The following is a 12,593-nucleotide window of genomic DNA, read 5'->3' on the forward strand; positions in this document are numbered from 1 at the left end:
AAAAAGACGAGGAGTTGGGCATCTTGAAAAATATTAAGATAGATATGTCCCCAGGGCCTGATGGGATCTACCCCAGAATACTGAAGGAGGCTAGAGAGGAAATTGCTGAGGCATTGACAGAAATCTTTGGATCCTCACTGTCTTCAGGTGATGTCCCGGAGGACTGGAGAATAGCCAATGTTGTTCCTTTGTTTCAGAAGGGTAGCAAGGATAATCCAGGGAACTACAGGCGGGTGAGCCTTACGTCAGTGGTAGGGAAATTACTGGAGAGAATTCTTCGAGACAGGATCTACTCCCATTTGGAAGCAAATGGACGTATTAGCGAGAGGCAGCACGGTTTTGTGAAGGGAAGGTCGTGTCTCACTAACTTGATAGAGTTTTTCGAAGAGGTCACAAAGATGATTGATGCAGGTCGGGCAGTGGATGTTGTCTGTATGGACTTTTGTAAGGCCTTTGACAAGGTCCCTCATGGCAGACTGGTATAAAAGGTGAAGTCACATGGGATCAGGGGTGAGCTGGCAAGATGGATACAGAACTGGCTAGGTCATAGAAGGCAGAGAGTAGCAATAGAAGGGTGCTTTTCTGATTGTGACTAGTGGTGTTCCGCAGGGATCAGTGCTGGGACCTTTGCTGTTCGTAGTATATATAAATGATTTGGAGGAAAATGTAACTGGGCTGATTAATAAGTTTGCAGACAACACAAAGGTTGGTGGAATTGCGGATAGCGATGAGGACTGTCAGAGGATACAGCAGGATTTAGATTGTTTGGAGACTTGGGCGGCGAGATGGCAGATGGAGTTTAATCCAAACAAATGTGAGGTAGTGCATTTTGGAAGGTCTAATGCAGGTAGGGGATATACAGTGAATGGTAGAACCCTCAAGAGTATTGACAGTCAGAGAGGTCCACAGGTCACTGAAAGGGGCAACACAGGTGGAGAAGGTAGTCAAGAAGGCATACGGCATACTTGCCTTCATTGGTCGGGGCATTGAGTATAAGAATTGGCAAGTCATGTTGCAGCTATATAGAACCTTTGTTAGGCCACACTTGGAGTATAGTGTTCAATTCTGGTCGCCACACTACCAGAAGGATGTGGAGGCTTTAGAGAGGGTGCAGAAGAGATTTACAAGGATGTTGCCTGGTATGGAGGGCATTAGCTACGAGGAGAGGTTGAATAAACTCGGTTTGTTCTCACTGGAACGAAGGAGGTTGAGGGGCGACCTGATAGAGGTCTACAAAATTATGAGGGGCATAGACAGAGTGGATAGTCAGAGGCTTTTTCAATTACTAGGGGGCATAGGTTTAAGGTGGGAGGGACAAGGTTTAGAGGAGATGTACGAGGCAAGTTTTTTTACACAGAGGGTATTGGGTGCCTGGAACTCGCTGCCGGAGAAGGTGGTGGAAGCAGGGACGATAGTGACGTTTAAGGGGCATCTTGACAAATACATGAATAGGATGGAAATAGAGGGATACGGACCCAGGAAGTGTAGAAGATTTTAGTTTAGACGTGCAGCATGGTCGGCACGGGCTTGGAGGGCCGAAGGGCCTGTTCCTGTGCTGTACCTTTCTTTGTTCTTTGGGTACAGGTTCATAGCTCCTTGAAGGTGGAGACGCAGGTAGACAGGGTGGTGAAGAAGACATTCGGCATGCTTGGTTTCATTGGTCAGAACATTGAATACAGGTGTTGGGACGTCGTGTTGAAGTTGTACAAGACGTTAGTACGGCTACACTTGGAATACTGTGTACACTTCTGGTCACCACATAGAAAGGATATTATTAAACTAGAAAGAGTGCAGAAAAGATTTACTAAGATGCTACCGGGACTTGATAGTTTGAGCTATAAGGCGAGGCTGGATAGGCTGAGACTTTTTTCCTTGGAGCGTAGGAGGGTTAGGGGTGATCTTAAAGGTGGTCGATAAAATAATGAGGGGCGTAGATAAGATAGATAGTCAACATCTGTTCCCAAGGGTAGGGAAGTCTAAAACTAGAGGGCACAGGTTTAAGGTGAGAGGGGAGATACAAAAGAGACCAGAGGACACTTTTTTCACACACAGGGTGGTGAGTGTCTGGAACGAGCTGCCAGAGGCAGTAGTAGAGACGGATACAATTTTGTCTTTTAAAAAGCATTTCGACAGTTATATGGGAAAGCTGGGTATACAAAGAACAAAGAACAAAGAAATGTACAGCACAGGAACAGGCCCTTCGGCCCTCCAAGCCCGTGCCGACCATACTGCCCGACTAAACTACAATCTTCTACACTTCCTGGGTCCGTATCCTTCTATTCCCATCCTATTCATATATTTGTCAAGATGCCCCTTAAATGTCCCTATCGTCCCTGCTTCCACTACCTCCTCCGGTAGTGAGTTCCAGGCACCCACTACCCTCTGCGTAAAAAACTTGCCTCGTACATCTACTCTAAACCTTGCCCCTCTCACCTTAAACCTATGCCCCCTAGTAATTGACCCCTCTACCCTGGGGAAAAGCCTCTGACTATCCACTCTGTCTGTGCCCCTCATAATTTTGTATACCTCTATCAGGTCGCCCCTCAACCTCCTTCGTTCCAGTGAGAACAAACCGAGTTTATTCAATCGCTCCTCATAGCTTATGCCCTCCATACCAGGCAACATTCTGGTAAATCTCTTCTGCACCCTCTCTAAAGCCTCCACATCCTTCTGGTAGTGTGGCGACCAGAATTGAACACTATACTCCAAGTGTGGCCTAACTAAGGTTCTATACAGCTGCAACATGACTTGCCAATTCTTATACTCAATGCCCCGGCCAATGAAGGCAAGCATGCCGTATGCCTTCTTGACTACCTTCTCCACCTGTGTTGCCCCTTTCAATGACCTGTGGACCTGTACTCCTAGATCTCTTTGACTTTCAATACTCTTGAGGGTTCTACCATTCACTGTATATTCCCTACCTGCATTAGCCCTTCCAAAATGCATTACCTCACATTTGTCCGGATTAAACTCCATCTGCCATCTCTCCGCCCAAGTCTCCAGACAATCTAAATCCTGCTGTATCCTCTGACAGTCCTCATCGCTATCCGCAATTCCACCAACCTTTGTGTCGTCTGCAAACTTACTAATCAGACCAGTTACATTTTCCTCCAAATCATTTATATATACTACAAACAGCAAAGGTCCCAACACTGATCCCTGTGGAACACCACTGGTCACAGCCCTCCAATTAGAAAAGCATCCCTCCATTGCTACCCTCTGCCTTCTATGGCCTAGCCAGTTCTGTATCCACCTTGCCAGTTCACCCCTGATCCCGTGTGACTTCACCTTTTGTACTAGTCTACCATGAGGGACCTTGTCAAAGGCCTTACTGAAGTCCATATAGACAACATCTACTGCCCTACCTGCATCAATCATCTTAGTGACCTCCTCGAAAAACTCGATCAAGTTAGTGAGACACGACCTCCCCTTCACAAAACCGTGCTGCCTCTCACTAATACGTCCATTTGCTTCCAAATGGGAGTAGATCCTGTCTCGAAGAATTCTCTCCAGTAATTTCCCTACCACTGAAGTAAGGCTCACCGGCCTGTAGTTCCCGGGATTATCCTTGCTACCCTTCTTAAACAGAGGAACAACATTGGCTATTCTCCAGTCCTCCGGGACATCCCCTGAAGACAGCGAGGATCCAAAGATTTCTGTCAAGGCCTCAGCAATTTCCTCTCCAGCCTCCTTCAGTATTCTGGGGTAGATCCCATCAGGCCCTGGGGACTTATCTACCTTAATATTTTTTAAGACACCCAACACCTCGTCTTTTTGGATCACAATGTGACCCAGGCTATCTACACCCCCTTCTCCAGACTCAACATCTACCAATTCCTTCTCTTTGGTGAATACTGATGCAAAGTATTCATTTAGTACCTCGCCCATTTCCTCTGGCTCCACACATAGATTCCCTTGCCTATCCTTCAGTGGGCCAACCCTTTCCCTGGCTACCCTCTTGCTTTTTATGTACGTGTAAAAAGCCTTGGGATTTTCCTTAACCCCATATAGAACCCCGTATAGAAGGATATGAACCAAATGCGGCGCAATTGGGACTAGTTTAGTGGCAAAAACTGGGTGTCACGGACAGATGGGCCGACAAGCCTGTTTTAATGCTGTAAACATCTATGACTCTACCGAATGCTTGAGGAAGAGAGATGGTGCATCCTGCGTCTGAGCAGGAGTCAAATCCAGTCCCAGGACCCATTCTCTCACACAGCCACTGCATCTATTATACATCCCTTCCTTGGAACTAATTGTCCTTTGTCATACTTAGGTCTTGTTGCGTTTCCATGTCCAGAGAAACATAGCAACCATTCCAAAGAGTGTAACACCTGCAAGGATCCAGGAGAATGCGCAGGTAAATTCCTGGTCACCCAATCAGAGGGTAGGAAAAGTGAAAAATGCTTTGATCCACTCGTGATGAGAGTAAAATGTGCAGTGGCTCTTTTGGAGTTTGATCTTTTTCATTTCCGTGCATAGAAACATACATAGAAAATAGGAGCAGGAGGAGGCCATTCGGCCCTGTGAGCCGCTCCGCCATTCGTTATGATCATGGCTGATCATCAAGTTCAGTACCCTGGTCTCCCACCCATATCCCTTAATCCTCTTCTTCCCAAGAATAGAAACGGATGCTCAATTATGTTTATGTGTAAAGGCAGGTGAGGGGCTGATGCTGGGGAGGTGGGTTTCTAGGTAGGGGGATGGTCTTTTGGGGAAAGGAAGCCTGGTCTCCAGGGATTGATTGACAATGCACAAGTAGCAAAGATGCCACACTTTTCCAATTCTACACATTGTTGTGCTTCAGTAGAATATGCACCTCAGCACAGAACAAAAGAAACAGGAGCAGGAGTAGGCTCCGAGATCCTGCACCATCATTCAGTAAGATCATGACTGATCTGAATGTGGTTTTATCTCCCCCATAACCCTTACTCCGCCCTGAATATATTCAATGAACTAGCATCCACTACTGTCTGGGAGGTGGATTGCAAACACTAATAATCCTCTCACAGAAGATAGTTCTCCTCCCACAATCTTAAATGGGAGACCCCTTCTTTTGAAACTCTGTCCCCGAGTTGTACGTTCCCCAAGAGGTAAAACATACTCTCTAGCTACCCTGTCAAGTTCCCTCAGAATCTTTAGTAAGATCATCTCTCATTCTTCCAAAGAGTATAGGCCCAGCCTACTCAACCTTTCCTCATAAGACAAACCCCTGATACCAGGAATCAGCCCAGCGAACCTTCTCTGGACTGCTTCCAATGCAAATACATGCCTCCTGAAATTGACCAAAACTGTGAACAGTGCTCTAGGTGTGGTCTCACCAATGCTCAGTAAAGTTATGGCAAAGCCTCTCTATTTTTATACTCAATTCCCTTGTAACAAAAGCTAAAACTCCATTTGCCTTCCACCGGCATGCTGATGTTTTGTGATTCATATACAAGGACACCCAGATCGCTCTGCACCGCAGCATTTTGCAGCCTCTCACCATTTAAGTTTTCTTTTTTAATTCATTTACAGGATGTGGGCATCACTGGCTCGGCCACAGGTATTACCCATCCTTAATTCCCCCTTGAGAAGGTGGTGATGAGCTGCCTTCTTGAACCTGCTGCAGGCCATGTGATGTAGGTACATCCAGTGTGCTGTTAGGGAAGGAATTCCCGGATTTTTAACCAGCGGCAGTGAAGGAACGGCGATATATTTCCAAGTCAGGATGGTGAGTGACTTGGAGGGGAACCTCCAGGTGGTGGGGTTCCCAGGTATCAGCTGCTAGATGGATTTTTCCAGATGGATAATAATATTCTACTTTTCTATTCTTCTTGTCAAAGTGGACAACCTCATATTTTTCCACATTCTACTTCATCTAACAAACTTTGCCCATTCACTTAACCTAACTATATCCCTTTGCAGACTCTTTGTCTCCTCCTCAAAACGTTCTCTCCTACCTATCTTTGTATCATCAGCACATTTGGTCACCACACAGTTCGTGCCTTCTTCCAAATCATTAATTCAGATTGTTAATAATTGGGGCCCCAGCACTCATCCCTGTGGGAACTCCCAGTTACAGTTTGTATTCCTGAAAAGGATGTTGTAGACTGGGTGATCATGTGTACATCAGGATGACATGGACACAGGAAGTGGCGTACCGGCACGGGCAGACACAGCATGTAGGAGCAGCTAAGATTGTTGAATAAACCCTTCAGCTTGTTAGTCCCTTGTTGTCAATCTATACAGCTACGATTTCTCTTTCACAAACCTGGAGTCTTATATCAACATGAAATGAGGGTTGCACACCTAGAGGTCACATTACATACCCTGTATCACGTGAGAGAGATCATGGGCTGGATTCTCTGGTCGGCGACGCCGAAATCGCATTGGGCGACAGGCCGGAGAATTTAAATTCCCGACAGAATCGGCGCGGCGCTGCTTCCACGATGCTCCGCCCCTCCAAAGCGGTGTACTCCAGGAGTACGCCGCGCCACGTATCCACGGCCTCAGGCCATTGCCCCCGATGCTCCGCCCCCGACCGGCCGAGTTCCTGACGGCTTGGGTCTCTCATGGTCTCACCCATCGGGAACTCGGCGTGGCGGCTGCGGACTTTGTCCAGCGCCGCCACAGTCGGGGAAGGGCCTATCCGCGGACAGGGGTGGACATATTCGGGGCTGGGGGCACTGTGGTGGGGCGATCCATGGCGCGCGTGCAGGCCGAAGGGGGGGAGACTATTTTGCGGGCTGGGTTCGCGAGCTGCATCTGCCATGTTGCATGGCGTGGCCGCTACAGGCTGCCGCCGTGCTCATGCGCGGCCACAGACCCGGCAATTCTCCAGGTCTTATCAGCAGCTAGAGCCAGTTGCTCTACACTGCCTGGCTGCTAGACCCCCCAGAACAGGGAATCGGTGACTGTTTCACGACAGACTGATTTGTCCGTCGTGAAAAGCCACCGTTTTCACGCCGGCGTGGGGACTTAGTCTCCAGAACGGAGAATCCAGACCCATATCTCCAGGGCAAAGGTCACAATGGTGCACTAAATTAGCTCATTGATGCCCAGAGATTCTAACTTGTAAAGCTTAAGGTCAAACTGTTGACCCAGAAATTGGGTAATGAGCAGCTTTAGCAATTGGTAAGAAAGGAGCCATGTTTAATTGGGCAAACTCCAGTTACCATCAGTATCCGAGGCAAGAGGGGGCTGAATGAAGTCGGTCAAACTCTGACATCTTCACTAAATCCCCTCACCTCCAAACGTGTCTTTGGATGAGATATTAACCGCCCTGTCTGCTTTCAAGTGGATGTAAAACACCATCCCTAATTGTTCATGGGAGGATGATAATGAGCTGGCTATTTGCACCATTGCTGTCGCTGAAGTGTAGGTACCAGCCACACTGTCGTTAGGGAGGGAGTTCCAGGATTTTGACCCATCAACAGTGAATGGATGGCAATATAGTTCCAAGTCGGGGCAGAACGGTGGCGCCAGTGGGTTAGCACTGCTGCCTCACGGCGCCGAGGTCCCAGGTTCGATCCCGGCTCTGGGTCACTGTCCGTGTGGAGTTTGCACATTCTCCCCATGTTTGTGTGGGTTTGCCCCCACAACCCAAAAGATGTCCAGGGTAGGTGGATTGGCAAAGCTAAATTGTCCCTTAATTGGAAAAATGAATTGGGCACTCTAAATTTTAAAAAAATATATATAGTTCCAAGTCAGGTAGTGTGTGACATGGAGAGGAACTTGCAGGTGGAGATGTTCCCATGTATCGGTTCAAAGGCAATTAGGGATGATAAAATAAATAATTGTTAAAAATCAGCTGGCCTTGTCCTTCCAGGTGGTAGAGGTCACGGGTTTGGAGGGTGATGCAGAAGGAGCCTTGGTGAGTTGCTGCAGTGCATCTTGTAGACGGTAGAGGAAGAGAATGAATGTTTAAGAATGTGGCTGGGGGGCTGATCAAGCGGGGCTGCTTTGTCCTGGATGGTGTTGAGCTTCTTGAGTGTTGTTGGAGCTGCGCTCATCCAGGCAAGTGGGGAGTATTCCATCACACTCCGGAATTGTAGTTTGTAGATTACGGACAGGATTTGGCGAGGCAGGAGGTGAGTTACTCTCCACAGAATTCCGAGCCCCTGACCTATCCTTGTCATCACAGTATTTTTTATAGCAGGTCCAATTCTGTTTCTGCTTAATGGTAACCTCTGAGTTGTTGTTGGTCTGGGATTCGATGATGGTAATGCCATTGAATGGCCCTCATTGCGATGGTCGTTGGTTGGCACTTGCCGGATGTGAATGTTGTGTGGCATGGACTGTTTCAGTGTCTGAGGAGTTGTGAATGGTGCTGAATTTTGTGCAATCATTAGTGGACCTTCACAGATCTGTCCTTATGATGGAGGGAAGGTAATTGACGAAACATCTGAAGATGGTTGGGCCTAGGACAATATCTTGAGCTCATGCAGTGATTTACTGGGTCGGAAATGTTTTGCCACCAACACTGCAACTATCTTCCTTTGTGCTGATTACGACTCCAACCAGTGGAGAGATTTCCACAATTCCCATTTAGTTGTTTACCAGGTTCCTTGATGCTACACTTGCTGCTTTGATGTCGAGGGTGGTCATTCTCATCTCACCTCTTGAATTCGCTGCTTTTCTCCATATTTGGACCAAGGCTGTAAATGAGGTCAGGAGCAAACTGGGTTGGCAAAATTGGCTGAAAAGATTATGGGATGTCCTGTGGTTGTGAAAGGCTCTATGTAAATGATTTCTTTCTTTGGCGCCTTGGTACAAAACAATGCTTCAGACGAGGCAGCGGTTGTCTCAGCCGATGACGAGGAGCGGGGTATCTGTTGGAGGTGGATGGTTCTCTGGCTCAGGAATTGTGAAGCTCCATCTTGACATTGATTTGTCTTTGATGCAGATTTTTGACTTTGAGCTGATGGACGAGGACCTTCAATTGCTGCTCACCTTAAACAAGAACTGGAGAGTTTGTCAGTTGACTGCGTAAGTTGGTTGAATAGGGTTTTACTTTCTCTGTAGGTGGGGCACATTGGCGATGCAGAGTGGGATTAGACTGGGCAGGATTTTAACGGGTAAGCAGAATGAGCAAGAGGCTTGGGTTGGAAAGGATATGGGAATGAGGAACAGAGGAATTTGATTGCATCAGGTGTTAAAGGTTACTATCCACTCTGTCCATGCCCCTCATAATCTTGTAGACCTCTATCAGGTCGTCCCTCAACCTCCGTCGTTCCAGTGAGAACAAACCAGTTTCTCCAACCTCTCCTCATGGCTAATGCCCTCCATACCAGGCAACATCCTGGTAAATCTCTTCTGTACCCTCTCCTGTAATCAGGAGAATGGGATTAGATTGGATGGGATATGGAAAGGTACGGAAGTGAGCAAGAGAATGGGATTAGGCCAGGTAGGATATTAAAGGGCATGGGAATGAGCAGACGATTGGGAAGAGACTAGATTGTTTTGGGTTTGGATAGTTGGCAATCTAGTTGTGAGAGAACCCTTGGGGATGGGTGACCATAATATGTTAGAAATCTTTTGAGGTAGGGCAGCACGGTGGCGCCATGGTCAGCACAGCTGCCTCACGCCGCTGAGGACCCGGGTTCAATCCCGGCCCCGGGTCACTGTCCGTGTGGAGTTTGCACATTCTCCCCGTGTCTGCGCAGGTCTCACCCCCACAACCCAAAGATGTGCAGGTTAGGTGGATTGGCCATGATAAATTGCCCTTAGTGTCCAAAATTGCCCTTAGTGTTGGGTGGGGTTACTGGGTTATGGGGATAGAGTGGAGGTGTTGACCTTGGGTAGGGGGCTCTTTCCAAGAGCCGGTGCAGACTCGATGGGCCGAATTCTATGATAATCTATAAAATGTGCAGGGTCGGTGGATTGGCCACGCTAAATTGCCCCTAAATTGTGGAAAAAAGAGTTGGGTAATCTAAATTTATTTTAAAAACACAAAATAGAGGATTTCCTTGCCTATTAATAGAAAAAAGAATTCTGCCAAATGTGGAGACCTAATCTGATATTTTATTTGCTTCCTCCAGATTACGGGATCACCAGTTTTACCCATTTAAGGATTTCTAATTGGACTTGCTGGAAGTATGCAGACCCGAGCTCCCACAGATACTGCCTTTTCTGCAAAGTCACAGCTTTTATGGCACAGGAGGATGCCATTTGGCCCATTAAATCTAGGCCAGATCTCTGCAGATTGATCCAGACAATCCCATTCCCCACTCGATTCCTCTAACCCTGCTGATTTATTTCCTCCAAGTACCCATCCAGTTTTCCTTTTGAAATCATTGTTTTGGCTTCCACCACCTGTTTGGGCAGAATGTCCGAGGTCATTACTACTCGCTGCATTAAAAACGTTCTTCCTCGCATCCTCCTGCCCGTCTTGCCTAAAATCTTTAAATCTATGTCCAAGCCTGCACCGACCATGCTGCCCGTCTGAACTAAAAACCCCTACCCTTCCGGGGACCACATCTCTCTATTCCCATCCTATTCGTGAATTTCCCTCGTACATCTCCTTTAAACCTTGCCCCTCCCACTTTAAACCTATGCCCCCTAGTAATTGACTCTTCTACTCTGGGAAAAAGCTTCTGACTATCCACTCTGTCTGTGCCTCTCATAATCTCGTGGACTTCTATCAGGTCGCTCCTCAACCTCTGTCGTTCCACTGAGAACAAACCGAGTTTATTCAACCTCTCCTCATAGCTAATGCCCTCCATACCAGGCAACATCCTGGTAAACCTCTTCTGTACCTTCTCCAAAGCCTCCACATTCTTCTGGTAGTGTGGCGACCAGAATTGAACACTATATTCGAAGTGCAGTCTAACTAAGGTTCTATAAAGCTGCAACATGACTTGCCAATTTTTAAACTCCGTGCCTTGGCCAATGAAGGCAAGCATGCCGTACGCCTTCTTGACTACCTTCTCCACCTGTGTTGTCCCTTTTATCTCCCCCTGTGGACCTGTACACCTAGATCCCTCAGACTTACAATAGTCTTAAGTACTGTCATCTACTAGACATTTCCCATCTGTATTAGACCTTCCAAAATGTGTTACCTCATATTTGGTCCGGATTAAACTCCATCTGCCATCTCTCCGCCCAAGTCTTCAACCGATCTATATCCTGTTGTATCCTCTGATGGTCATCATCGCTAACCGCAAATTTACTAATCAAACCAGTTACATTTTCCTCCAAATCATTTAGATATTTTACAAACAGCAAAGGTCCCAGCACTGATCCCTGAGGAACGCCACTAGTCACAGCCCTCCATTTAGAAACGCACCCTTCCATTGCTACTCTCTGCCTTCTATGACCGAACCAGTTCTGTATCCATCTTGCCAGCTCACCTCTGATCCCGTGCGACTTCATCTTCTGTCAGTCTGCCATGAGGGACCTTGTCAAAGGCCTTACTGAAGTCCATGTAGACAACATCCACTGCCATACCCTCATCAATCACCTTCGTCACTTCCTCAAAAAACTTGATCGAGTTAGTGAGATACGACCCCCCTTCAAAAAACCATGTTGCCTCTCGCAAATACGTCCACTTATTTCCAAGTGGAAGTAAATCATGTCTCGAAGAATCCTCTCCAATAACTTCCCTACCACTGACGTATAGCTCACCAGCCTGTAATGAGTTGGATTATCCTTGCTACCCTTCTTAAACAAAGGAACACCATTGGCTATTTGCCAATCCTCTGGGACCTACCCTGTAGCCAGTGAGATTTCTCTCAAGGCCCCAGCAATTTCCTCCCTTGCCTCTCTCAGTATTCTGGGATAGATCCCATCAGATCCTGGGGACTTGTCTACCTTAATGTATTTCAAGACCCCCAATACCTCCTCCTTTGGATTGGATTGGATTTGTTTATTGTCACGGTACCGAGGTACAGTGAAAAGTATTTTTCTGCGAGCAGCTCAACAGATCATTAAGTACGTGAAAAGAAAAGGAAATAAAAGAAAATACATAAAAGAAAATACATAATAGGGCAACACAAGGAACACAATGTAACTACATAAACACCGGCATCGGATGAAACATACAGGGTGTAGTGTTAATGAGGTCAGTCCAGAAGAGGGTCATTTAGGAGCCTGGTGACAGTGGGGAAGAAGCTATTTTTGAATCTGTTCGTGCGTGTTCTCAGACTTCTGTATCTCCTGCCCGATGGAAGAAGTTGGATGAGTGAGTAAACCGGGTGGGAGGAGTCTTTGATTATACTGCCCACTTTCCCCAGGCAGCGGGAGGTGTAGATGGAGTCAGTGGATGGGAGGCAGGTTTGTGTGATGGACTGGACGGTGTTCACGACTCATAGAATCATAGAATTTACAGTGCAGAAGGAGGCCATTCGGCCCATCGAGTCTGCACCGGCTCTTGGAAAGAGCACCCTACCCAAGGTCAACACCGCCACCCTATCCCCATAACCCAGTAACCCCATAACCCAGTAACCCCACCCAACACTAAGGGCAATTTATCATGGCCAATCCACCTAACCTGCACATCTTTGGACTGTGGGAGGAAACCGGAGCACCCGGAGGAAACCCATGCACACACGGGGAGGATGTGCAGACTCCGCACAGACAGTGACCCAAGCTGGAATCGAACCTGGGACCCT

The 12,593-nt window shown here is 47.3% G+C and overlaps 1 protein-coding gene across 3 annotated transcripts in view; it reads left to right on the forward strand.

Annotated features, from left to right (window-relative positions):
* The window catches only part of LOC140430292 (aldo-keto reductase family 1 member B1), a 91,528-nt gene extending 80,448 nt beyond the window's left edge, over window positions 1–11,080 (forward strand). For 2 of the 3 annotated variants that reach the window (XM_072517712.1, XM_072517710.1), the window contains 3 exons: window positions 4,277–4,360; window positions 8,888–8,970; window positions 10,023–11,080. In XM_072517712.1, coding sequence (XP_072373813.1) covers window positions 4,277–4,360; window positions 8,888–8,970; window positions 10,023–10,062 — 207 coding nt within the window. In that variant the 3' untranslated portion in view covers window positions 10,063–11,080. The remainder of the gene's footprint in view (window positions 1–4,276; window positions 4,361–8,887; window positions 8,971–10,022) is intronic. The other variant, XM_072517711.1, reaches the window with a different exon arrangement.
* The last annotated feature ends 1,513 nt before the right edge of the window (window positions 11,081–12,593 follow it).

Source organism: Scyliorhinus torazame, chromosome 10 (assembly GCF_047496885.1).
Source record: "Scyliorhinus torazame isolate Kashiwa2021f chromosome 10, sScyTor2.1, whole genome shotgun sequence".
Classification (NCBI taxonomy): Eukaryota; Metazoa; Chordata; class Chondrichthyes; order Carcharhiniformes; family Scyliorhinidae; genus Scyliorhinus; species Scyliorhinus torazame.